Raw genomic sequence first — 27,646 nt, forward strand, 5'->3', positions numbered from 1 at the left:
TGTACTTTTTTTGGTGGTTTTGATGCGTTTTTGGTGGATAGATTTTGGACATTTTTTTGGCTGAAAAACACTGAAGAAATCTGGCAACCCTGCCTCCAAGCAGAGGAAAAATAGCTGATGTCCTTTTTTTTTTCTCTCTTTGTCAGACAAAATATCAAAATATTAACTCGAAACGACGCCATTTTATAGAACTATTGACTTGGTATTTCGAAATAATGACTTATTTACTAGAAAGATTGACTTAATATCTCGAAATAACTTATTTTCTGGATATATTAACAATATCATTGTTAATATCAAAAATATTAACTCGAAAAAATGACTTCTATAAATAACGACTTAATATCTCAAAATAGTGACGTATCTCGAAATAATGACTAATTTCCTGGAAATATTTCATTAGAAACGCAATATTTTTTCTCGTGATTTCAGTTAAGACGACATTATGACGAAATGTCGAGATAATGAGTTACTGAATCTTGAATTATAGTGATCAGAAGCCGTTATTTAGACTCAGAAAGTCAGTAATTATTTTGATCATTATTTTTAATGATAGTTTTGAGATGCATTGCTGTGTTGGTGGTCAGTCAGGCCGGATCTCTGTGTATTGGTGGTCAGTCAGGCCGGATCTGTGTGTTGGTGGTCAGTCAGGCCGGCAGGGGGCGACGCTGAGACTCGAGCCTTGCTGCAGCGCGTCTCCCTTGGTAAAGATGGCGGCGCACTGTGCCGGTATGATGCGTGTCCGGGCTCTCTGTAAACTGTTGTCACGGACTGTGGAAACCCGAGTCCGGATCGGGTCCAGCTGGAGCTGGACGAGCAGATACCGGACCAGAGCAGAGGACCGAGGAGGAGCGGAGAGGGACACAGCGAGGGACACAGAGAGAGGTCAGAGAGGAAGAGGACAGACTCTCTCCTCATCATCATCACCAACAACCTGAACACAACACAGCAGGGCTTACACCTCAATACCATTAAAACACAGCAAAACACAGAGCCGCTCCACTGGAACAGCCCTGACACACACACAGTCCAGTGAGGGGAGTTTTCTAACCCACACAGTGGTTTCATGATGTATTTGCATAAAGCATGCTGGGAAGTGTAGTGAGAGAACACACGCATTATGCCTTCAATGTAATCATAAACACTGTGAAGTCAGTGAGGCTCAGCAGTTTAAAACTGCACTACAGAAAACTGCAATAACATCAGGTAACATAGTAAACTCTGGTTTTAGGCCAGAAAGTCCCTTTAACCTCTCCTTGTGATGCGTTCCAGCTGTTTCTGGACTTGTTCTCATAGCTGTTGATCTAATTCTCCCTTTTGTACATTTAAACCACTTTATTGTACTTTGATACTTTTTGTTGTTATTAGATTTCTGCAGTGTTGTATACTTTTACAATTTCTGTAATAATCTAGAATATCTTAACCGCCAAATATTATTCCTTTAGTGCTGCCTTGTATTAATCTATAATAATTGTATAAACTTTAATAATGTCTGAAATTTCCCTTATGCTCCTGTGCTATTACTATAGACTGTAGTGTTAGTGGTTGTGTATTATAGTGTTTAATTTATGAGGGAAATGATCACTGAAAACCCAACTATGTTTGATCGGCAGGTCAGTCCGACTTCCTTATGGAGTTTCCCCAGGCGAAGAGTCTCCTGCACTCGACCCTGTCTAGATCCCTGGGCCGCTCTGATGTGTCTCGGTATATTCGGTACCACTGCACGGATGGGGAGGTTAAGGTACACTCACTGTACACACTGCAGCACCCAGTGCACAGTCAGTCATAGACTCTCACTCAATATGCCAAGCAGTGCTTTCACATTTGTAAACTGCACTTTAGTGACATATTGTGAATCATGAGTCTTGTTAGCATGTAAAGTTCTGAAGAATTTTTTTGGCTGAAAAACACTGAAGAAATCTGGCAACCCTGCCTCCAAGCAGAGGAAAAATAGCTGATGTCCTTTTTTTTTACTCTCTTTGTCAGACAAAATATCAAAATATTAAGTCGAAACGACGCCATTTTATAGAACTATTGACTTGGTATTTCGAAATAATGACTTATTTACTAGAAAGATTGACTTAATATCTCGAAATAACTTATTTTCTGGATATATTAACAATATCATTGTTAATATCAAAAATATTAACTCGAAAAAATGACTTCTATAAATAACGACTTAATATCTCAAAATAGTGACGTATCTCGAAATAATGACTAATTTCCTGGAAATATTTCATTAGAAACGCAATATTTTTTCTCGTGATTTCAGTTAAGACGACATTATGACGAAATGTCGAGATAATGAGTTACTGAATCTTGAATTATAGTGATCAGAAGCCGTTATTTAGACTCAGAAAGTCAGTAATTATTTTGATCATTATTTTTAATGATAGTTTTGAGATGCATTGCTGTGTTGGTGGTCAGTCAGGCCGGATCTCTGTGTATTGGTGGTCAGTCAGGCCGGATCTGTGTGTTGGTGGTCAGTCAGGCCGGCAGGGGGCGACGCTGAGACTCGAGCCTCGCTGCATGTAAAGTTCTGAAGAATTGACTCACAGAAATGAGAAGTTTTACTGAACGTCTTGTTATTGTTGTAGAGGGCGACGGTGACGCTGCTTTGGCCTCAGAGGATTGAAGTGGAGGGGTTCGGCTCTCGGAAAGTGGAGGCGGAGCGCCGTGCCGCAGCAGCTGCCTGCCACAGGCTGAGAGTGAGTAGCAGCCCCACCTTTTATGAGTTCTTACTTATCATTATGTAATAATATAATTAAAGATAGCAGTCATATGTCCAGCCCTCTTGGTAGGTGCTGGGTAGTACATGTACATGTACTCCAACATGAACTAGACTGCTTGTCACAAGATAGCTGTACACAGGAGCAACTACAGCTCCTACATACAGTAAGAGAAGGGACAGAAGAGTGTGGCACATTTGGTGGGACTTTGCTGATAACCAGCTTTAGACCACGTCCTGACCGTTCTAACCTTCCGAAAGTGGGGTATACATGCGTGTGAAAAGCGGTCTCTGTAAGAGGCAGCTATTACTTAAAAGATTTTTTAGATAGATTATTTAAAAAACAGTGATTATTATGTTATGTTATTTATTTATTCATTTATTTATAGCTTTCAAACTTTGTGCTGCCCGTTCAGCTGTAGCCTGGCACGCTGGTCTTCTACAGCAGGCCAAAACACCAGTACAACGCAAGGTTTAGCCTAATTAATTTTGTGTTTTCATTGTGTTTTTATTTTTATTTATACTTGTAAATGAACATTTGAATTCATGATCACTTATCTGCTTCATCTTTTCATTTTTCTGGTTGTTCAGAAACATTTTAAACTAAATTACAGAAATGAATCAAAGCTGGCTGGATTATATTTGAATCACTCGGTTTGTTGCTGGAGTTTCGATTCACTTTGCTATAATGAACTTTTTCTGCTCACATTAGCTGATCCCTCAAGTTGCTGAGGCTTAAAGTTCATTTTGTAGCTCAGATGGAGAAAAACGAAGGAGATGGACGAAACTAAAATGGTGCTGTTTATCTGAGTAAAGGTGGGCAGCACGCATACTAGAGAAATCAGACTGCCTGCCAATGCAGAGCTTGAACAGGGGAGGCGCTGTCACCGTATGACTTAATAAACATGATAAAATCAGAGAACTTGTGGAGAGGAGCATTACCACGCTGCAATGTCTTCCAGGTTTCTCAAACCCAAGAGGAGTCCAAAATGAATGGGTTGATATGGAGCATTTGAGCAAAATCACAGTTTATAAATGCTTAAACATTTTTAATGTAAAAGAATACAATAATTTCCTGAACACAGAACAGGACAAAACATTTCAGCACTGCTGTTATATTTTTAAGAGCTTTTAAACTCAAGTAACAGGAGATTAAAACGGCGCCTCATGTACGTTCATGATGTCAGTGAGTGCGAACAGCCAATGAGCTGCTCCGCTCGCCAATCAATCATCACTCAGTAGCAGTAATGCCCGCCTTCTGCTGCCCAAAACCTATTTGCTGTTAAAATACCTCCTTCTTCTTTCTAAAATGAAAGAAACGTTCTGGTTCAGTGACTAGAAACTATTTTAACTTTTCGTTTTTAGCCGTTGAGCTCCATTCACTCCCATTCATTGAGGACTCACTCGCAGGCGCCCTCTGCTGATTAGCAGACCTGTTTTTGATATAATGGGGGGAAAAAAGGAAGTGGCCAGACTCCTCATAAACCAGCTCTGATAAAATAACGAATGTGTATGATAACAAAACAAAATGACATGAAAAAAACATATGAGTTATGTCAAAATATTTACCCACAATTCCTGCTCTTGTGGCTGTGTGTCTCCGCCAAATTATTTTGACATTTGTCAGAGGATTATGACAAAAAAAAAACTTTTTTGTCTTTGCTTAGTTGCTTTAGTAGTTGGCCAGTTTATTTGTCTTTTATTCTATAAACACCTGGGAGATATTCCTACATCACTAGGAACTACTAAAACCATAGCTGCTGCTCATATCACTAACTACTGGACCATGACAGCTATACTGCTTGCATTTTCCTACTGAGACGTAGCTTTTCTCCTTTTTTCCCCAAATATATTTGAATTTTAAATGTCTTCTTTTTCAAGATGCAAAGAAATAAGCCAGCTAAGTGACCCTTTATTAGTCCCACAATGGGGAAATTTCACCTCCGCAATTTAACCCATCTGTGCAGTGAAACACCACTTACACACTAGTAAACACACACAAACACACCAGGGGGCAGTGAGCACACTTGCCCGGAGTGGTGGGCAGCCCTGTCCACGGCGCCCGGGGAGCAGTTGGGGGTTAGGTGCCTTGCTCAGCTACGTAACTGCAGTAAATACAGTGTAGGCAGTGTTAAATCTCTTAAATCCAGCATAACTACATAATCTCCCGAATAACTTAGTGTACATGATTCTTATTTGCCATTTCTCTCTCAATACTTCAAAGCCACGCAGTTTATTAAAAAAATGTTTGCGTCCTCTGAATCTTATATTCCCGGTGCACGGTTTTCCCATCATGTTGCTCACTTTCTGATATCCGAGCTGTTAAACAATAGAAGCGAATGAAAAGTTAACATGTGATTTGGCTACATGTGTATTGACATCACTTTGTCTTGGAACAGAGTTCAGCCACAGTTGTTTAAACATTCAAATGGACACTTTTGTATATAATTCCAGAGTAATCCAATATATCCAATATAATTGTATATAATTTGATCTTGACAGCCCTACTAAGCTTGTATGACTGTGTCAACAGGAGCTGGGAGTTTTGGGTCCAGGGAACCAGCTGCCCAGAAGGAGGCTGGCCAGGCGGCCGGGGTGGCAGTCCTCTTTCTTGGAGGATGCTGACGGGGATGTGTGTGACAGACTGGAGCCATCGAGGACTCTGAAGAACAGAACACGAGGGACTGCAGAAAGCCCAAGGTAAGGTCACCACTCATTCACAATGTGTAGAGTTTGAAGTCCAACCATACTGTAAGCCATGACATTTACTCCCGTCTTTGTTTTTGAGATTCCAAAATCAATGGTGTGTAGGACCAGTTTCCCAGACCTAGTTTAAGCCTAGGGTTAAGTCTAGAATAAGGATAACTAGATTACAGCCAAAAGTCTTATTTGCTTTCAAGACTTGCCAAAATCTCTAGCATATAGAGGCAGTTTCAAAGTCCTAGATCAATGCTAAAATTAAGCCTAGACTAAACTGAAATAGATTATAGCTTAATGTTTCATTTGATAGCTCAGGATTAAGCCTAGAATGTCCTAATGTCTTATTTGTTGTCAAGCCTTGCCAAAATCTATAGCACATAGAGCCATAGAGCATTTGGGTGTCCCAGACCTAGATTAAGCCCAGAAAAAGCCCAGACTGAGAAGAATTGTTCTCCATTGGAACTGCAATTTAGTCTAAGACTAGACTTAATCTGTGTCTGGGAAGCCAGCCGTTAGACTTTAATGAACGTATATCATAGACCTTTCATTGTTTGCATCTGTCTTTGGTTCTAGGCTGGTGGAGGAGGATCCTAAAGTCTCGGAGGCGCTTGCCATCTTCTCAAAGCCAAAGGCGCTACTGGTGAAAGTTGTTCAAGTGGCCACATCGTCTAGTAGAATCAGAGTAAGTGTTGGTTCTGTCTTAAAGGAATACTTAACACAAATTCCTTTGTACAAAATTTTCCCCCTTTGCCCCAAATTTAGTCAGTCAGCCAAGATGTATTTAGAGTCTAAAGTGAAGAACTCAGAAGTTTGCTTCTTTAGTTTTTCACTGGAGCTGTGAGGCTAATGTAGGTAATACAAGTACTACAAGGTGGTACCCCACCAATTATCATCATGTAAATCTTCACACACTTGCCTCAAACCATGATAAGTCACTATATTTCTTCCAATATGGAAACAGTGGATTAAAGTGCCACATTTCCTCTTGTAACTGTCAGTGCAGAATTCACATTCATTTTATCTTTAAGCTGTTTTTAATAGGAAAACCGTGTTTCATGAACAGTCACTCACAATTCCTTTTTCTCCACATTCTTGGTTCCTCCTGGTCCTCAGGAGCTGCTGCAGTACAAGACGGTGGGAGGGAAGGTGAAGGAGTGTCAGCTGACTCTGCACTGGCCCGAAAAGATGACTTTCACTGCCCTCGGCCGCCGGAGGCTGGAGGCGGAGACACGAGCCGCTGCCCTCGCCTGCCTCAGACTTAAGGTCTGTGTAAAACATGTCAGCGTTTACTGGAGAACCTTAAAATTGTTCGAGAATAAACTTTTTACAATAAACCATATGGATTATTTCAGAATGTATAAGATACATCAGAGCTGATTTACAGTGATGAGTCAAAACATTATGTCCATCTGCCTAATATGCTGTTGGTTCTCCGCGTGCCACTAAAACAGCTCCGAACTGCCTAGGTACAAGACTCTGCAGAACCTCTGAAGGTGCCTTGTACTATCTAGCACCAAGACGTTAGCAGCAGATCCTTGTGAATCCTGCAAATTGTAAAGTGGAGCCACTGAGGATTAGAATTGCGGTTTCAGAACATCCTACAGGTGCTCGATCAGACTGAGATGTGTACAGAGTGGCAGGAGACATTTTCCTGCTGAAAGAGGCCACTTCCATTGGGGAATATCAGTGCAGTGAAGGGGTGTACCTGGTCCACAGCGCATCCTGGTGCCATCACTTCCTCAGGTAAACGGCACACATGTACCTGGCTGGTCATGTGATGTCACAAGATATATACAAGGAAATGGAACTCAAAGGACCAGGCAACCTTATTCCATTGCTCCAAGGTCCAGTTCTGACACTTGCAAGCCCATTGTATGCAGACCAGAGGGGACAGCCTTTGTTGCTTTTCTGTATCAGTGAGCCTGTAGCCATTTTGTGGTTTGTCCGTCCTCGGACCACTGTCCATAAATACTCACTACTGCTGACCGGGAGCACTCCAGAAGCCTTGCTATTTACGAGATGCTCCAACACGGTCGCCTGACCATTACGATTTGGCCCTGGTCAAAAATGCTCAGGTCAGTGCCTGTTTCTCCTGCATCCAGCACAGCAACTACGAGAACCAGCTTCCCTTACCATCTAATGAATCCCACACACTTAAAAAGATGGTTCTTCAAGGGTTCTTTAGTAAAGAAAATGGTTTTGTGTAGGACCATGAACACTTAAAGAACTCTTTGCATGATTAAAGAGTTCTCTGCAACATGAAAGAGTTCTTTAGATTAATGGCTAATGTGCTGTAGATGGTTCTATATAGAACGTTTAAAAGGGTTCTATATAGCACTAAAAAAAGGTTCTATTGTTATAATATCAGGCTTGTTACTTTTGGGTGCTATATAGAACCCTTTCCAAAAGAACCATCTACAGCAAATTCCCTATCAATCTGAAGCACGCCTTCATGATGCAAAGAACTCTTTAATCATGCAAAAAGTTCTTTGAGTGTTCAGAGTCCTACATGGAACATTTTCTTTTCTAAAGAACCCTTGAAGGACCATCTTTTTTGAGTGTGCAGAGCTTGACATGCATTTTTGTTGCAAGATAATCAACGTTCACTTGATTCATCTGTGAAGGGTCAAAATGTTTCGGCTCATCGTTGTATGTTTTATCTGTTGTTTATTTATTTATTTATTTATTTTTCTTAAAAATAATGGTGTGATAAAATTTTATCTACCTTGACTTAAGTGTAAAACCCAAAATCAGATATGGTGATAAATGTTCATTAAAAAAGCTCAAGAAAAAGCAACCGGTTGACAGTGGTGCCCCCATGCAGGCATGTTAGAATTTGCTGCAGCCAATCAGAAAGAGTAAATTGAGACGGCTGTTATTGTTCTTATATCTTTAGGAGCTGAATCTGCTGGACGAACAGAATAACCCCCTCACTCATGCCAAGTACCACCAGGAGGAGGTGCGGGAGGCAGGAGAGCGGGAGAGGAGACCATGCCGGGTGGAAATACCAGAGGAGCTGGAGCAGAGCATAAGAGATTACCTCACTCAGGTGTGTCTCCTGGCAGCTTATTAAATTAACGCTTTGATGAAGCTTCGTGGGACATTTGAGCTTTTAAAGCAGCATTAATTAAAAAAATATGTGAGAAAATACATTTAAAACAGCAAATGGTTCATTGAGGTTCACGAGGCCCACGGCCATAAGAAAATGGACGTGTGCAAAACGTGCATCGAGAACAAGCAGAAAAGTTCAGTTTAGTGCAGCCAAGTGGACGTTTAATTTGTTCGTAAAATAATTTTGTTATATTTTCACTACATAGTGTGTAACACGTTTTATGTGCTGAAAGAAAGAGTTTTAGAATTAAACAAGAGAAGGCTGACATCTCTCTTTCTCAGCACTGCACAGCGTGAGAACAGCACAGTGTGGACATTTTATCCAGGCTTAAAACATTTGGGATGTTGTTCAAAAGCACTGCTTGATAAATAAATGTATAGAGCAGGATTTAAACTGAGTTTTGAGCTGTTTTATTGCCGTATGTTATTTTGACCACTAATGGCCTTATGCAATATTTTAATAAAAGTCAGGGATCATCAAAATGATCACGTCTCCTAATTTCAAAATGATCAAAATTACCGCTGTGACATATTCTAGTGTTAAAGCTGTACTACTAATAAAATAAATGAACTGACCGTATATCAATGACCGGCCAGTAATTAAAATGTACAACACATTTATTTACCTTACTCCTGTTGTTGATCCCAGAGCTATTACTCTTGTGACTTTCTTGATCTAACTTGGGCTTCAGTTCATGATTTCTGTGTTGTTTCCTCTCTTTCTGCTCAGTATCCACTGGAGGCAGAGATGCAGAAGCTGTGGGATGAAGAGGAAGAGCAAGCGGAGAGGCAGCTTTCCTCACTTGCCGAGAACGACGAGGAGGATGTTGATGATGATGACGATCCTATCCCGGATCCCATCACCGGCCGGCCGTACCGTGCCCTGAGCCCAGAGGAGGCGGAGCGTCTGAGTTCCAGTCTGCAGAAGAAGTGGGAGAGGGCAGGGCCAGCGCGGGGGGCGGAGCTTCCTGTGGACTCTCATAGGGAGCGGCTAGTGGAGGCGGTGGAGGCCTCGCGGGTGCTGGTTGTTGCTGGGGAGACGGGTTGCGGGAAGACCACACGGATCCCGCGTTTCTTGTTGGAGGGGCGTGTGAGGGGCGGGGCAGGCGCCCACTGCAACATCCTGGTCACTCAGCCACGTAGGATCAGCGCAGTCTCAGTGGCTCAGCGCGTCTCTCAGGAGATGGGCCCCGCCCTCCGGCACTGTGTCGGCTACCAGGTGTGACGCGTTCAGTTCAGATCAGTTCTTCAGAGATGGGAGGTTGATAGAGCACAGAGTCGCAGCAGTGGTAGCATTAATATTGCGGGGGGCAAAGTGCAGTGTTTGTCTTGAGCCTAGAAAACAAGTCAGTGTACAAATTAAAGAAGATAGGCTTCAAATTGAGATTTTTTTTTAATATTTAATAAGAAACACACTTTTTTAACTGTAAGACCTCAAATAAGGGTGTTAACTGATGCTAAAACGTGTTGAAACTATCAAACATTAGTCGTCTTTAATAATTTGTACATAGGTGTGTTTTTAATGTACGAGGGTAAAAAGAATAGTGCTACATTTATTGTGTGTAACATTGTGGAAGTGTCTGGTTGCAAATAAGCCATTATTTCAGCAAAATCAGTCGAAATCTTGAGAAAATAAGACATCTCAACATGATAAGTCAAAATCTTGAGAAAATCAGCTGTTATTACAACTTTATTAGTTAAAATCTTGAGAATATAAGCCATTATGTCTACATAATCAGTCCGATTCTCAAGAATATAGACCATTATTTCAACATAATCATGAATCTCGAGATCCTGTTTTGAGATAAAAGGTCTTACTGCGGTCAGAAACAGAGAGGGAGAAATAGCAGGCAATATTTTTTTTTTCATTGGTAGTCAAATTCTTTGAGGAAAAAGGGAGAAAAAAGAGAAAAACTCTCCAAACCATGGCACTCATTAAATAAAAAGTGCCTATATTGTCTTTATTATGTATTAAGTATTAACTATGTAAAAAATGCCCACACATAGTGGCTCATGCCTTCTTTAGGTCAAGTCAAATTCTTAGTCAAATTAAAAATTCATACGTTTGCTCCCTCTCTAATAAAAGTGGGGCCACACATGGTCCACTTCCTAAACGTGTTAGTTCTCTCACTGGCTGAGGGAGTGAGGTTAGGGTAACTTTCTGCCAGCCTAAGTCAAATGTCCTCACAGGCCAACTTTGGGCATCCCTGATTCTCCTGGACCTTCCCCTGTCCTGCATGTTCTGTTTTTTTCCCTGCTCTTTCACATCCAACCACTCTGAATGACTTTACTTTGTAATTCTGAAACCTTCCTTTTATCTCCATCGTGTCAACTGCAGGTGCGTCTGGAGTCTCGACCGCCGGAGCGCAGCGGTGGCGCCCTCCTCTTCCTCACGGTGGGCGTTCTCCTGCGGAAGCTGCAGAGCAACCCATCCCTGCAAGGGGTGAGTCACGTGCTGGTGGACGAAGTGCACGAGCGGGACGTGAACACAGACCTGCTGCTGGCTCTGCTGCACTGCGCTCTGAGAGAGAACCCAGAGCTCCGCGTGGTCCTCATGAGCGCCACAGGGGACACCCAGCGCCTGGCCCAGTACTTCGGAGGCTGCCCTGTGGTGCACGTGCCAGGCTTCATGTACCCCGTGAAGGAGAGGTACCTGGAGGATGTGCTGAAGGAGATGGGACGGCAGCCGAAGCTGGTATCCATGGAGGAAAGAGACACGCGGGTAAGGGAAATCATGGTGTTGAGGCAAATGGACGAGTAGGGATGCAATGATATGACAGAAGTTTTACCACTTATACAGTAACATAGACATCCATACCTGAGTTCAGTCACACTTATACAGTAACACAGACATCCATACCTGAGTTCAGTCACACTTATACAGTAACATAGACATCCATACCTGAGTCCTACTACACTTATACAGTAACAGACATCCATACCTGAGTTCTACCACTTATACAGTAACATAGACATCCATACCTGAGTCCTACTACACTTATACAGTAACAGACATCCATACCTGAGTTCTACCACTTATACAGTAACATAGACATCCATACCTGAGTCCTACTACACTTATATAGTAACATAGACATCCATACCTGAGTCCTACTACACTATATAGTAACATAGACATCCATACCTGAGTCCTACTACACTTATACAGTAACATAGACATCCATACCTGAGTCCTGCTACACTTATATAGTAACAGACATCCATACCTGAGTTCTACCACTTATACAGTAACATAGACATCCATACCTGAGTCCTGCTACACTTATATAGTAACATAGACATCCATACCTGAGTCCTACTACACTTATATAGTAACAGACATCCATACCTGAGTTCTACCACTTATACAGTAACATAGACATCCATACCTGAGTCCTGCTACACTTATATAGTAACATAGACATCCATACCTGAGTCCTACTACACTTATACAGTAACAGACATCCATACCTGAGTTCTACCACTTATACAGTAACATAGACATCCATACCTGAGTCCTACTACACTTATATAGTAACATAGACATCCATACCTGAGTCCTACTACACTTATACAGTAACATAGACATCCATACCTGAGTCCTGCTACACTTATATAGTAACATAGACATCCATACCTGAGTCCTACTACACTTATACAGTAACATAGACATCCATACCTGAGTTCTACCACTTATACAGTAACATAGACATCCATACCTGAGTCCTACTACACTTATACAGTAACAGACATCCATACCTGAGTTCTACCACTTATACAGTAACATAGACATCCATACCTGAGTCCTACTACACTTATATAGTAACATAGACATCCATACCTGAGTCCTACTACACTTATATAGTAACATAGACATCCATACCTGAGTCCTACTACACTTATACAGTAACATAGACATCCATACCTGAGTCCTGCTACACTTATATAGTAACATAGACATCCATACCTGAGTCCTACTACACTTATACAGTAACATAGACATCCATACCTGAGTTCTACCACTTATACAGTAACATAGACATCCATACCTGAGTCCTACTACACTTATACAGTAACAGACATCCATACCTGAGTTCTACCACTTATACAGTAACATAGACATCCATACCTGAGTCCTACTACACTTATATAGTAACATAGACATCCATACCTGAGTCCTACTACACTTATATAGTAACATAGACATCCATACCTGAGTCCTACTACACTTATACAGTAACATAGACATCCATACCTGAGTCCTGCTACACTTATATAGTAACATAGACATCCATACCTGAGTCCTACTACACTTATACAGTAACAGACATCCATACCTGAGTTCTACCACTTATACAGTAACATAGACATCCATACCTGAGTCCTACTACACTTATATAGTAACATAGACATCCATACCTGAGTCCTACTACACTTATACAGTAACATAGACATCCATACCTGAGTCCTGCTACACTTATATAGTAACATAGACATCCATACCTGAGTCCTACTACACTTATACAGTAACATAGACATCCATACCTGAGTTCTACCACTTATACAGTAACATAGACATCCATACCTGAGTCCTACTACACTTATACAGTAACAGACATCCATACCTGAGTTCTACCACTTATACAGTAACATAGACATCCATACCTGAGTCCTACTACACTTATATAGTAACATAGACATCCATACCTGAGTCCTACTACACTTATATAGTAACATAGACATCCATACCTGAGTCCTACTACACTTATACAGTAACATAGACATCCATACCTGAGTCCTGCTACACTTATATAGTAACATAGACATCCATACCTGAGTCCTACTACACTTATACAGTAACATAGACATCCATACCTGAGTCCTACTACACTTATACAGTAACATAGACATCCATACCTGAGTCCTGCTACACTTATATAGTAACATAGACATCCATAACCTGAGTCCTACTACACTTATACAGTAACATAGACATCCATACCTGAGTCCTACTACACTTATACAGTAACATAGACATCCATACCTGAGTCCTGTTACATTTATACAGTGACAAAATTCATACTTGAGTTCTACCACACATACAGTAGACTGTGTGGCTGGTGTAGTGTAGTGGATAATACTTCGTGCTGCAGACTGGGTTTGATCCCCTGCCTGGGCGAACATCCTATTCTGTACTAATAAGAGTCCTTGGGCAACACTCCTAACACTACCTTCGCCTACCTATGTAAAATGATCAAACTGTAAATCACTCTGGATGAGATCAGGTGCTAAATGCCTTAAATGTAAACGTAGACCACCAAATATTTAAACTGCAAAGTAAAACACACAGATAGGAATAGTAATGCAAGTAATGGAATAAAATGAAATCAAATTAAAAAAAGGAAAAAGGCTTAATTAGTACAAAAATGGTGCATCAAGTGAGAAAAAAAAATTTATATAAAATAGTTGGAATGTATACACCGATCAGGCATAACATTATGACCTTGTTTCTACGCTCACTGTCCATTTTATCAGCTCCACTTACTATATAGGTGCACTTTGTAGTTCTACAGTTACAGACTGTAGTCCATCTGTTTCTCTGCATACTTTGTTAACCCCCTTTTACCCCCCTTTGTCTGATCCACTCGTACCAGCACAACACACACTAACACACCACCACCACGTCAGTGTTACTGCAGTGCTGAGAAGGATCCACCACCCAAATAGTACCTATACTGTGAGGGTCCATGGGGGTCCTGAGCACTGAAGAACAGGGTAAAAGTGGGCTAACAAAGTATGCAGAGAAACAGATGGACTACAGTCTGTAACTGTAGAACTACACATAAATTTCACCAGACTTTTTTTCTTCTTCAAGAAGGGACCAGAAGATGCATCCCCTGATCTTGATTTAGTGGCCAATGTGATTGACCACATTCACACACGAGGAGAGCCAGGTAAACAGGACTGTCTCCATACACACACATTTTCATTCTTTCTGTTTTTTTCTCTTATGCTCTCTTTCTGCTCGCTTCTTTTGCCCTCACTCTGTTTCTGTGTCGCATCAAATCTGGAAAAGTTTCACAGCTGCAGAAGTGAGTCAGTGTGCCATTTATTTCTTCTCCTCACCTGCGTTTTCTTTCTTCTGTGTTTCCGGCCTGCAGGTGCAGTGCTGTGTTTTCTGCCCGGCTGGCAGGAAATAAAAGCTGTTCAGCAGAAGCTGGAGGAGAGGCAGGCCTTCAAATCAGGCTCTCAGATGGTCCTACCATGTAAGAGGGTTTAATACATGGGCTAAAATGACATTGTACTATTATTTACAGATTTACTTATTATTTATTTCATTTTATTGAGAAGTGTACTTTTTCACTGTCGTTCCAGCCTTACATACGCTATATGGACAAAAGTACTGGGACACACCTCCTAATCATTAATTTCAGGTGTTTCATTCAGTCCCATTGCCATAAGTGTTTAAAATCAAGTACCTAGGCATGAGGTCTGTCTTTACAAACTTTTGCTGTAAGAGCGAGTCATTCTAAAGAGCCCACTGATTTCGAGCATGGTACTGCAATAGGATGCAACAAGACAGGTCTCAAAATTCATTCCCTCCATGCCAGGAGAACATTACCTGCCTGACTGAATTGTGTAAACTGTAAAGTTTGGTGGAGGAGGGATGATGCTATGGGGTTGTTTTTCAGGGGTTGGTCTAGAGACCGTTCCAGTGAAGGGAAATCTTAATGCTTCAGTAGACCAAGACATTTTGGACAATTCTATGCTTCCATCTTTGTGGGAACAGTTTGGGGGAAGACCCTTTTCTGTTCCAGCATGACTGAACCCCAGTGCACAAAGCAAGGTCCATAAAGTCATGGCTGTGTGAGTTTGGTGTGGAGGAACAAGGCTGGCCCTCACAGAGCCCTGACCTCAACCCCATCCAACACCTATGGGATGAATTAGAGCAGAGATTGCGAGCCAGGCCCTCTCGTCCAACATCAGTGTCTGACCTCACAAATGCTCTTCCAGATGAATGGGTGAAAATTCCCACAGACTCATTCCAAAATCTTGTAGAAAACCTTCCCAGAAGAGTGGAAGCTGTTAAAGCTGCAAAGGAGGGACCAACTCCATATTAACGCCTATGCATTTAGAATGGGTGTCATAAAAGCTCCTGTAGGCGTCCCAATACTTTTGTCCATTAAGTGCATCATCCATCAGCCTTAAATCTCTCTCTCTCTCTCTCTCTCTCTCTCTCTCTCTCTCTCTCTCTCTCTCTCTCAAAGTGCACTCCAGCATGTCTGTAGCAGACCAGCAGGCCGTGTTTCAGCGCCCCCCAGAGGGCCAACGCAAAATTGTCCTGGCAACCAACATCGCAGAAACCTCCATCACCATCGATGACATTGTCCATGTTGTGGACGCGGGCTCTCAAAAGGAGCAGAGCTACGACCCCAGGACTAAGGTGAGACCGGTGTAGAGCTTAGGACAGCACATTCTTAAACTTACCTTCCCATCACAATTTACTTTGAACCCTGATCCAGAACCTTGTACTAATATTTAGACATGACTCTGAAACTGGAAATAAACCTCCCTGCTAACTGGATAGTTTGGCAGAAAATGAAGTACTGTTATCTATAAAAACAACACTTACCAGTTACAGTTAACAGTGTGAAATACCGTGTCAGAAACCACATAAGCAAGTTTATTTGGGATTTCCTTTTACTTGCTATTTAATGCTAACTGGTGGAGTATAAGCCTCCATTACTTGTTAGCTACATTAGCCTCGCAGCTCTGGTGCAAAAGCAAAGAAGCAAATTTCAGACACCAAACATAGCTGATCATTTTGAAAAGAAATAATCTTTAGAAATGTAATTTCCCGTATGCTTTTACTGTACCTCCCCAAAGTAGACTATTACTTGTAGCTCAAAACGCAGAACTTAAAACTGAAATACTGAAATAATCTGTGTTCAGGTCTCGTGTCTGGATACGGTCTGGATCTCGCGCTCGAATGTTACTCAGCGGCGAGGCAGGGCGGGCCGATGCCAGCCTGGCCATGCCTATCACTTGTTTCCCCGACAACGGCTGGAAACCATGACCACGTTTCCCATCCCTGAGATTTTGCGGACACCTCTGGAGAGCCTAGTGGTCCAGGCCAAGATCCACAGTCCACAGACTAAGGTATGTAGAGTGGGCTGTTTTACGTGAGAAACATGAGGAGGAGAATTTTTTCTTTTATTTTTACATGAACACATTAAGCTTCAGTGTGGATAGGGTGTAGTAAAAACCATGATGATCTCACCATGAAATGTTCAATATGACAATATTCCTCAACATGCAGATTTTGAACCTTTTTATTCTTTTGTTTTAATTTTCTGCTGAAGAATTTAAATAGCATTAGTGTTTATGATCTCCATTTCTGTTTTATAAAAAAGTGTAACTGTGCATATTCTAATTTATTTCTTACTCACTCTGTGTGTGTTTGTATTTAGTATTTCTGTATACTGTGTTGTCCTGCAGGCCGTGGACTTCCTTTCTCAGGTGCTGGACTCTCCAGAGCGAGGGGCTGTGAAAGACGCAGTGAAGACCCTGCAGGACATCGGTGAGACTGCACAGCACCACCCTTCAGTCAGAATATACTTCAACACCTGATCAGGCTTTGTGTGTTTAGACTAGAGCTGCAACAATCAGTTAGCAAAGTTTGTATGTGCTTCGTTTACTTCAAAATAAAAGTGCTTTGTAATGATCTATAGCATTCAGTCAAGACTCTGTGTAAATGTGCCTCTGGCTAAGTTAGTAGGTGTTTTTTTTAGTTCTGTTTCTGGTTTCATTCACTCTGCATTCATATTTCTTTCCTCTGTTTTCCTGACTTCTCTCTGTAGGAGTGTTGGATGGTTTGGAGTGTCTGACTCCGCTGGGCGAGCGGGTGGCGTGTATATCATGTGACCCGCGCTTGGGGAAGGCTCTGGTTCTGTCGGCTCTGTTCCGCTGTGTTCTGCCCATGCTCTCTGTAGCTGCCTGTCTGACCCGAGACCCGTTCCACAACAGCATGCAGAACCGCGCTCTCGTCAACAAGGTCAGATATGTTTTCATCAGTTAACAGTTGCTCTAAATTAGGTATAGATTACTGACCAGGCCAGTGGGACCACAGTCTCAAAGACTAGCGACAGTCCATTGCAGATGGAAAAATCCGGAAAGCCCTTAAATGTAATGACTAAATATACCTTCCACTATATTTAAAATAATTAAAAGCCCCCTAATACATAAAAATGTGCAGAAATATAACAGCAGGAAACAGTAGTTATTACACGTTATTTAATTATTCATTATTTTGGTCACATAAACAAACGCAAGTGGTTTACTTCAAGGCCCATATTTAGCATTTTTCTTGTAAATAATATTAAACCTTAAGGTCCTTATATGACGTGTGATTTTATGTTCCAAAAACAGGCCAAGTCATTTCTACATGCCCATTTCCAAAGTCCCTTGTCCTGTAGAATTAAACAGGCTGTTTATGTTACAGTGCCTTTGAGATGTAAATATTCTAATGACCTCTGTTCTGATTGGCCTCCCTCTATGATGCCTCATTCAAAATGTTTCCATATGGATGGAATGGACTGGGGAGTTGAATGGTGCATTTTGAAACTTTAACAGTTTTTACGTAGTACTTAAAGCTCTTTCAATGCAAAAAAGGGAAGAAATCCAATTTTCCATTATATGGGTCCTTTTTTTTGTAATTTTTTTTGTCTTATGGTCAAAGTGTTGGGGGTAAAGGGGTCCAAAGACACTTCTGCCCAGAGCCCTTGTGAGACTGTGATCCATCCCTGATCTAAATGTCTGCAGTGTGAAACTGGCTGAAAGTAGGAAAATGGTGTACCACTTAATAATATTTACAGTGCCGGTGTTTTAACTGTTGTTAAGCTAGCTGTCTTTAATCAACACGCAGCCCGTAAAGCTAATTTTGCTGTCATTACACACTATTACACACATATACTATGAGGACTGGATTCGTTTTCCATGTGGAGATAGAGTAATGTAATTTTTACCATAAAAAGTTTTATACAGAGTATATTTACTCACAAGTAGAAAGCATTTCATCGTAATGTTTAATACTGTACTCAGCACTGTCAATAGTTTAGGAATTAACAGCCATCAGTGAACTTCATTGCATAAAATCTAGCTTATTTTTTTATGTATTTTTGTCATATACATGTTGTAATATTCAGTGCTGTACACTTGAGGTAGGACAATAGATAATGGCTTAATTCAGGGCGCAGTGAACACAACTGATTGCCTGCATACTGCAAAAAAAAAAAACGCAGAATCTTTTTTCCACAGGATGTAGTGCAGAATTTACCAGCATGGTAGTTCACACAGGATTCATATAGCTAAGTTATTTATACAGAGCATTTTGTAGTTTTATAGAAGCTGAATATGGGAGCTGACAGCTGTAAAATGACTAAGATAGTGGATTCAGGACCGGATTAAAACCAATAACACACTCTGGCAATAGTTATACTACCCCATCTTCACATGTAAAACTAATCCCATTCAAATGTTGCTTAGGAAGCACATTTAAAACTGATGAACAGGATCAGACTATTTCACTAACATGAAAGCAGCGTAACCCCAGCATTTGATTCACTGTGTTGAAGTGTTCTGAGAGATGCGTTCACTTTACAAGGGTATCTCATGTTTTTCTGTATCATTTATGCAATTAAAGCTGATATCGTCTTTAGCTTTTCACCTTTTTTATTTATTGTGTGATAGATTAAAATAATCCTTTATTTACTCTCTTACTCTCTATCTCTCTCCCTCTCCTTCTCCTTCTGTTCAGGCTAAGGAGGCTCTGAGCGGTTCTAGCTGCAGTGATTATCTGGTGTTCAGCAGGGCCGTGCAGGGCTGGAGGGAGCTCGGGGACAGACAGAGTCGGCAGGAATATCTGGACTTGCACACACTGTCGGGAACAAGTCTGCGTTTCATACACGGCAAGTCACTTCATTCAGCCCGAATCCCAAATCCTTTATATTTGTCCTACTCCAGGGCCATGTCTCAGAAACATCTTGGCTCTGAAATCTTATGTTTAGTCACCATGACAACTTCAGTTAGGACTGAATTTATGACAGTAGCTATTAAATAAGTACAGTTCTTAAGTTCATAACCTCATCCTAACTCCAGATAATGAAGCAGCATTACAGAAACATCTTAACTAGATAAAAACTTCCTAAATACTGTCCTGCTTTAGTGTCCTAACTTCTGTTTTGACTGCCTGTTTCTATCATTTTTAGGCAACTGTGACAGGCAGCATAGTTTACTAGCATAAAGTTAATAAAAACTTATTACAGTGATGTCGATGAATAATGAGGAGACAGAGCTGAACGTGTGGCTGTTTTTTAGGAGGAATAACATAGCAAGGGTCGCACACCGACTAAAGCATTTGGGAACCTGAAACTGGGGAGCGGCGACGCTCTGAGAAACAGCAGGGGGCGTCTCACAATATTCCTAACTTCCAGTTGATCACACTTTAGTTTTGTTTTGGTAATAGTAGCTGTAGCTTACATTGCTTTATGTTATTTTGATTACGTGTTTACGTGTTACAGCTGTTTATCGTCGGTCGCTGGTAACAGAAATGACGGTTGTTTGTCAACTTCGATCAAATAGTTCAAGATTTTTTGACCTGATATAAGAGAGAATTCCTAAATTAAGATCAGATTTGCTTCTGTAATGCGAATTTGTGAAAAATCTTATCTTGACCTGTCAGATCTTAACTTGGGACAAAAAGATAGGAGGTTTCTGTAATACGGCCCCAGGATTGAGTGTGAAGATTTAAAGGAAATCCTATAGATGTGCTATAGAGAGCATGAAACCTATTCTATAACAGTCTGCTATGGGTGTCTTAAATGTTCTGATTGATCAGAAAGTGCTGGAGAAAGTTGTGGTTGAGTATAGGGGATTATCAGGGCTGCCCTTCCCCACATAGAATCTCTATACACTAACAGAGTCCGTAAACAAGCACTGAATACTGTGGGCAGTCAGAGTCACCCTGCGCATGTGATTTTTGTTCCTTTATGTTCTGGGAGAAAATATATATGTCTATTAAGTTGAGAATAAAAAGACTGTATAGTAGTTTTTCTGAGTGATTTGAACATTTTAAATGCTTCCAATTGATTCCTGTTTGACCGGTGGCTGTATGCGGGTGGGTAGATGTGTATGTTCTTCCTTTTATACAAGTTTCTGAATGAGCTCCTCAATTAAATTCAGATGTATGTATTTTTCATACCTACGAATGGCAATAAACCCGTACTGTGAACTGAGTGCCCAGCTCTGATTGAAGGTCTGCCACCCTGGAGAGTGTAATTCTAATAGACTTGGCTTTAATAATCAAGCCTTGACCAATTGGGTCAGGTATGTTGGATTAGGGTTGAAACTAAACTCTGCAGGACTGGAGTTGGGCACCCTTTTGCTACACATCTGTTGGGAAGCACATGGGGAAAATTAGGGTTGTAATGATATTTTCAGATTTGATATGATTTTCAATTCAATTAGAATTTCAATATTTGATGTGCAGAAAAATCTCTTGATTCTACAGAGCTTTAATTATATAGCCCACAGATTGGTTTCGTTCAGATACAGCTGCTCCAGCCACAAGAATCCCAAACCCTGGAAGTTGTAAGAGACTTGAGAATGAAAGACCAATCATTTCAGTCATTCCGCAAAATATAGCAAATGAGAGACCTTTAGAAAAGGCAGTGGGGGCAAATAGTCCGACTGAACGTGTACCTCCATCGCCAACCAGCGAATGTGAGGCTTGTTCTAACTGACCTGCGTTTGTTTCTCTGTGTCTGTTTTCGAGTAGGCCTGACTCAGCAGTTCAGTGAGAATCTGGTGGAGGCGGAGCTAGCGGCTCGCTCGGTTGACTGTCTCCGCCCCTCGTCCCGGCTCAATCAGCACAGCCACCAGGAGCAGCTTCTCAAAGCTGTGCTGCTGGCAGGGTTCTACCCCAACCTCATCCAGGTACATCACAAACACATGCAAACTGACATGCTTACTCAACTTATTTATGTTTATTTGCATTTATTCTAATGATATTCAGGCATGTCCATAAATATTTGGACGTGAACAAAGCTGTTGTTATTTTAGCTGCCTACCATGGCATATTAGAGTAGAAATTGAATAATAAGTATGGGATGGGAATATGAGGGGTGTGTTACTCTCTTATTATTTTCGCTTACAAATTAGCAGTTAAAAGGTCTAGAGGTGATTTTTAAGTGTTGCATTTGGAACCTGTAGCTGTTGACTCTCAATGCGAAGTCCGAAGTTCTCCCAGTTTTTACAGGCAATTTGTTTTTCTAAAAAAAATGCCAGTGCCAATATAAATGGTTTTAAGTAATGTGCTCAGGAGCAAATACACTCACAAACACCTGCATTTAGACATATGAATAACCTCAAAATGCAGTTTTTTTGTGTGTCTTAACAAAACCTCATAGAGAGAGTTATGGTTCCTGTAAATCCTTCAAAAGTTTTAAAATTGATCCTAAAAATGTAAAGACATCCATTCGTAGCTGGGAGTCCAAGAGAGCACAATTGGCTTCTGGGTGGGTAGCATGCCCCCCCGCCCCAACCTCCCCCATCACTCAACAAAATGCTAGTCAGCGCCAGCGTCTGTTAACTAACATAGCAGCACTGGTGGTTGGAGCTTTACTCCAGCGGCAGTTTGAAAAGATGTAGTGGCGCTTAAAGATGCAGTTGGGATTTAAGATAATATCTAAAAAACTGGTTATAAAGAGTTATCCTGTATATTAAACTTATTCAGAACAGTCCAACAACCAAAAATATGCAGCCGACTGTGATCCTGTTGTCAGAAACTGACCACTGATTAAGGACTAGAGGACTAGAGGACAGCATAAAATAGTCAAACACACTCAGAAGACGTGTACATAAATTGAAGCATATATCCATGATGGATTTGTATAGTTGTACACTGGAAATTGTGTTATTTTTCCTTTGATGAGGTTTTAAAAAGGCATTAAAAAGCATTGAATTTGTGCAGCATCTGGTAGTAATACAAACAAATAAGCCTGTTTCATTGACCCTATCTGAACAACCTGAAGAGCATGATTCAGGATACTGACCATCTTATTATTTCCAGGTGAAAAGAGGCACTGTGACCAAAGGGGGCAGGTTTCGCCCAGATAACCTGTCCTATCGCACTCAGAGTGGGCCTGTGTTGCTCCACCGCTCCTCTGTCAACAGGTAACCGTTTACCTAATGGTAGTGAGGAATGCTAGGCCTCACCAGCCTATATTCTGTCTTACAGACATTAGCAAATGAATGTCTCTGTGTGCAGCTTACTGAACAGAACTCCTGATCACTATGTAATTCGTTCTGATGTGATTGGCCCTAATCACCGTATCAATTGTTCTGAGACCACTTCAGTCATGTACTGTCTGCTCAGGGGGATCAAACCGGCGACCTTCCAGTCACAGGGCTGGTTCCCTAACCTCCAGCCCATGACTGCCCCCAAAAGCCACTGACTGGTCACGGGACCTGGTGATTGAACCCTCAACCACGCTGATCGCGGACTAATGCGCTACGCACCGCGCCAAAGCTGCGCCACAAAGGCATCCAATCACGGCATCATTTGTTTTGAGACTTCCCCCTGACTGTGATTGGTACTAATCACTGGGTTGTTGTTTCTAAAACCTCCCCCTGACCGCACTCGGTGCTAATCACAGTGTTGTTTGTCCCGAGACCTCCCCTGACTGCGATAAGTCTTGATCACCCTGACTGCGATTAGTCCACTGCACAAAGCTGACTTCCAGCAGTTCTGAGACGAACACAGATTTCCTTTCAAGTATACTTGTGGCATGTTCGTCAACAGTTTGTTTTCATTTATTTCTTTTGTCATTTGAAGTACAGTGCAGGCTTAGCATTGATTATTTATTTATTAATGTATTAATTAGCATGACTATTTATTTATTTATTTATTTATTTATTTATTTAAACTGTTAATTTGGTTAAATAACATTTGTTTTCATGCCATGGCTGAATGGTCTGTCCTTGGTTCGCCAGAAGTATTATAAAATACATTCAACTGATTGTTGGTCTAATATCTCTGGAGTGCTCTTATAACCTGTGAAACAGCTGGGAGGAGAAAAGGATCATTGCATAAATAAAAAAAGATGACTACTAAACAAAGTGTGTGTTTTTGTTGTTTTATCCAGGGGTGAACAGCAGCTCCCCAGCCGCTGGCTCACATTCTTCTCCGCTGTTAAATCGAACGGGAACGTCTTCATCAGAGACTCCTCCACGGTCCACCCGCTGTCCCTCCTCCTCCTCACTGACTGTGATCTGGTGGAGAGAGGTAACTCATCACCTCTACATACATTCAGAGGGGCCATCTACGCATACTGCGTTTACACTGCTCCGGCGCCTCAACGCACAGATAGGCTGCTGCTGTTAGATGATGCACTTTTTTGGTTCCTAGTGATGCAGATAGGAGCTTCAAATAATTTGAGTTTGGGAAGAACTGCAGGGTCTGGTTTTCCACACACATTGTGGATGATATGATCACTGAATGTGGTTTTGTTCCAGCCAGTCTGTAAAGCATTCCACAGCTCATCTTATTGGCTGAATTGTTTTCTGTTCATTTCTAATACCAGTTGTGTAGTTGTTCCACCATCACAGCTGCTGATTGAAAATCTCGCTTCAGTGCAACAGCAGCTTCAGAATTTGATGTAGTCCTGCTGTCATGCAGAATCTGGCCAAACAGGCTGCAGGTCAAATATTATCTGATTGAAGATACACTATCTAATGTAGCTTTTTCTGCTTTTATATGTGAGGAAGCTTAGTAACGGTTATCTGCAGTGCAAAACAAGTCATCACTTAGCAACCGCTGCTCAGTGCAGTGATAATTATGAAAAAAACATGTTCTTATCATTTCTCAGCCAGTAAGCCATATAAAGTATCCTGACACCAAAAAGAGATGAAGGGCTGGTGTCGTTAAAAAGGCCTCACAAATTTGTTTGTGGGTCAAAGTTTGTGCTTTTTCTTGTGCTACACCAGAGGTGCCCCAGTGACCAAGAAAATCGGTCATGATGATTTTTAACCATCATAAACACAGTGACTCAAATTAGTGACCACTGCATCAGACTGTAGTAGAATTTCAGAATCTCATTATTTCATTCTAACTATTCCTTCTATGTCTGTAGTTTGTAGTTTATTTTTTGCACAATTCAAAATACACACAAATTTAAATAAATAAAAAAATAAAATAAAATAAAATAAATAAAAATAAACAATTCAAAATACACACAAATAAACAAAGATAACATGCAGTGCAGGGAGAGGCAAAAACCTAATACTCTGTAAAAAGTGGTTCATCAGATCTACTTAAAAAAAAATACTTTGTGGTTACAAGTAAATTAACTAGTTTTATTCAACCTAAATAAATACTTTGAATGAACGATTCTTTCAGTCATTTTTTTGAATAATACCAGGTCAATGAAGTAATTTTTTAAGTAGATATGATGAGCCACTTTTTGCAGTGTAGGCTTATATAAAGCTTCGTCATGAATAATATTAGAACTTCACAATGTTATGAAAACATACAAATTAATACACAAAATATAATAATAAAATAAGCATCAAACAACCTAAATGTCGGCAAAACGCATAAAACAAAAACGTGAATGTGTAAGCATATGTGTGTTTGTGTTGTCTATGTGCACGAGGGCATCCGTGAGTATATCGCTGTTGTTGGAACAAAACCTTGTATCTCCAAAATGGTACCTTTACAGAAGGAGGAAAAGACCTACTTTACTTTTAATGTAAGTCAATGGAACCAGACTTTTTTTCAAGTGACTTTGTTCCATTTCTTTTGGTCCATTCATCATGAACTTTACAGACAATATAAAGGACTACAGGCAATTTAAAATTATGTCAAAAACTGAAGATACTGGAGATACAAGGTTTTGTTCCGACAGGAGCGATTATATATGAACTTAATAGATGCATATGTTTGTGAAATGATGAAGATTTATACACCCATATTAACTCCTGAGCAATAGTAATAATATATATCACAATAAGTGAAACTAAAACATGAATATATGGATAACAGTACATCAGGAAAAACAACTAGAGCACAGATATTAAATGATTCTTTAAACATCTTGTGTAATATTGCCCCTCTGTCTGTATTTGTATAGGTGTCCCAATACTTTTGTCCATATAGTGTATCATCCATCAGCCTTAAATTTTGGAGACAGCATATGTAACAGCATGGACTAAAAGCTTTCAGAAGTACCTCAACCCTAAAACTAAATCTGCCTTTCCCTTATTCATTCTTTCTATCCGTCTCTCTGTCTCAGTGTATGGGGATCAGGTGGAGGTGGCGATGCCAGGCCGTTCTCTCGTGCGGTGGGAGCTGCCTGCTCAGAGCTGGGAGTTGCTATGGGAATTACGCACATCTCTGCAGGCCATGGTCCACCGTAACCTCCGAGCTTTGACTTCTGACTCTGTTTCTGAAGCCAGAGGCACTCAAGATGACCAGCTCATCTCTTTACTGGTGGACCTTCTGAATAACACTGAGCCAGATGCTAATAGTGAGGACTACAGTGATGGAGAGTGATGGTCAGGGCTTTGGCGGTGCTTTACTAGAGTGACGTGATTCAACACTATGCATACCTATTGCTCTTTCTGTTTGAGTCAACCTACTTACGCACAAAGAAGGCAAATACATGTCCCTTCCTAGCTAAGCATGCCAACAACTTCTGATAGTGCCTACAGATGATTGATACTCGTCAACAAGTCCCCTGATTGCCAAGCGACGGGAAATATGCAAGATGGCTTCACAACAGTTATCTGCACTGCTGAGATGATTGGAATGAAAAGAGGTCCACTTTGCATTAACATGGTCATATAATGAAGAGAAACTGGATTTGCAGTCAGATATTTTGTGAAGATTTGAGACAGAAGAGTTTCTCCGATTTATTTAATGAATGGACGTTTTCTAGTTTCTGGAGCATCTGCAGTAATTCTCTATTCAAAGACCTGTGATATTTGCACTGAATTCACTTGAATGTAGTTTCAAACTAGATGAGGATGGTGTTTCTTGACAGAGTTATGAGTTGTAGTCTGACTGTGTGACTGTTTCATCTTTGTTGCCCTACTTGGCTTCGCACTGAGAGCAGAAGATAATCCGTATGGAGGCTGAAATTCTTCCTGGTTGAAGAGTTAATGTTAACACTGTTTATGTTGTTGTAAGAAAATGACCACATTGAATGTGCATTTATTTATTGCATTCATTTAATGTTATCGTTGGACTGTAATTAATGACACTGACAATATATCAAAGCTACAGAGTGAATTTTTTATGGTTGCCTTCTTTTCTATATCATATCTAAAGACCATCACAGGAATTAAGCAACAGTTTTCGGCGAACTCATGCACAACCCTACTCGAGATACGGCTCATTCTGGCCAGGTTAAAGTAGCTGAAGATCTTATCAATCTAAACTGACTGCGAAGGAAAGTTCAGCAAATTTGGTAACACTTTCCTTGAACTCATAACCATGACATAACCATGCCATAAACATGTCGCAGTGTCATATCATACTGTCAGCTTCGAATTAAAAGGATCTACCTGCTTTCAGTGCAGTTTTAAGAATGAAAGATTTCACTTTCAAAATAGTAAAACTGTTATGTAGTGCAGTTATCTGTTAAATCCTTAAAAAGGAATTGCCTTGAGACACATTTGACCGATAAGTGTTAAAATTGTGGGATATTTGGAAACGGTCTTTTCTAAAATTGACAAAACGCAGATGGAAACATTTTAATTCCTTTAATTCCTTAAGTTTAGAAGGATATGGTTCTATCTGTGAAATAAACCTGTGTTAGAATGGAAATTTCACCGCACTGTTCACAAATCAAACTACATTATCATATTTACTTACAATCAATTTATTGTAGGTAAATATAAAGGCAGTTGTTTCAGTGTAATACAGTTTAGTACATTCATTTTCCAATATTCAGACAGGTTTCATACGCCACATTAATATCATGAGCATGTTCATTTAAATATGTCCAAATGGTAATTATGAAGAAATAAAAAAAAGGCCTCAGGACT

General features: G+C 40.7%; 1 protein-coding gene across 1 annotated transcript; it reads left to right on the top strand.

Moving 5' to 3' along the window:
- dhx30 (DEAH (Asp-Glu-Ala-His) box helicase 30) lies at positions 1-27,435 on the top strand. The gene is made up of 20 exons (XM_036596615.1): positions 1-885; positions 1,614-1,741; positions 2,598-2,708; positions 5,262-5,428; positions 6,002-6,110; positions 6,542-6,691; positions 8,325-8,477; positions 9,270-9,758; positions 10,878-11,261; positions 14,415-14,493; positions 14,701-14,805; positions 15,808-15,983; positions 16,493-16,699; positions 17,039-17,120; positions 17,401-17,594; positions 19,356-19,506; positions 21,375-21,532; positions 22,668-22,771; positions 23,743-23,882; positions 25,891-27,435. Exons 1-20 carry the CDS (start codon positions 564-566, stop codon positions 26,148-26,150), a joined length of 3,669 nt encoding a protein of 1,222 aa, XP_036452508.1. The 5' UTR covers positions 1-563; the 3' UTR covers positions 26,151-27,435.
- Positions 27,436-27,646: the final 211 nt, after the last annotated feature.

This window comes from Colossoma macropomum, unplaced genomic scaffold (genome assembly GCF_904425465.1).
Source record: "Colossoma macropomum unplaced genomic scaffold, Colossoma_macropomum, whole genome shotgun sequence".
Classification (NCBI taxonomy): Eukaryota; Metazoa; Chordata; class Actinopteri; order Characiformes; family Serrasalmidae; genus Colossoma; species Colossoma macropomum.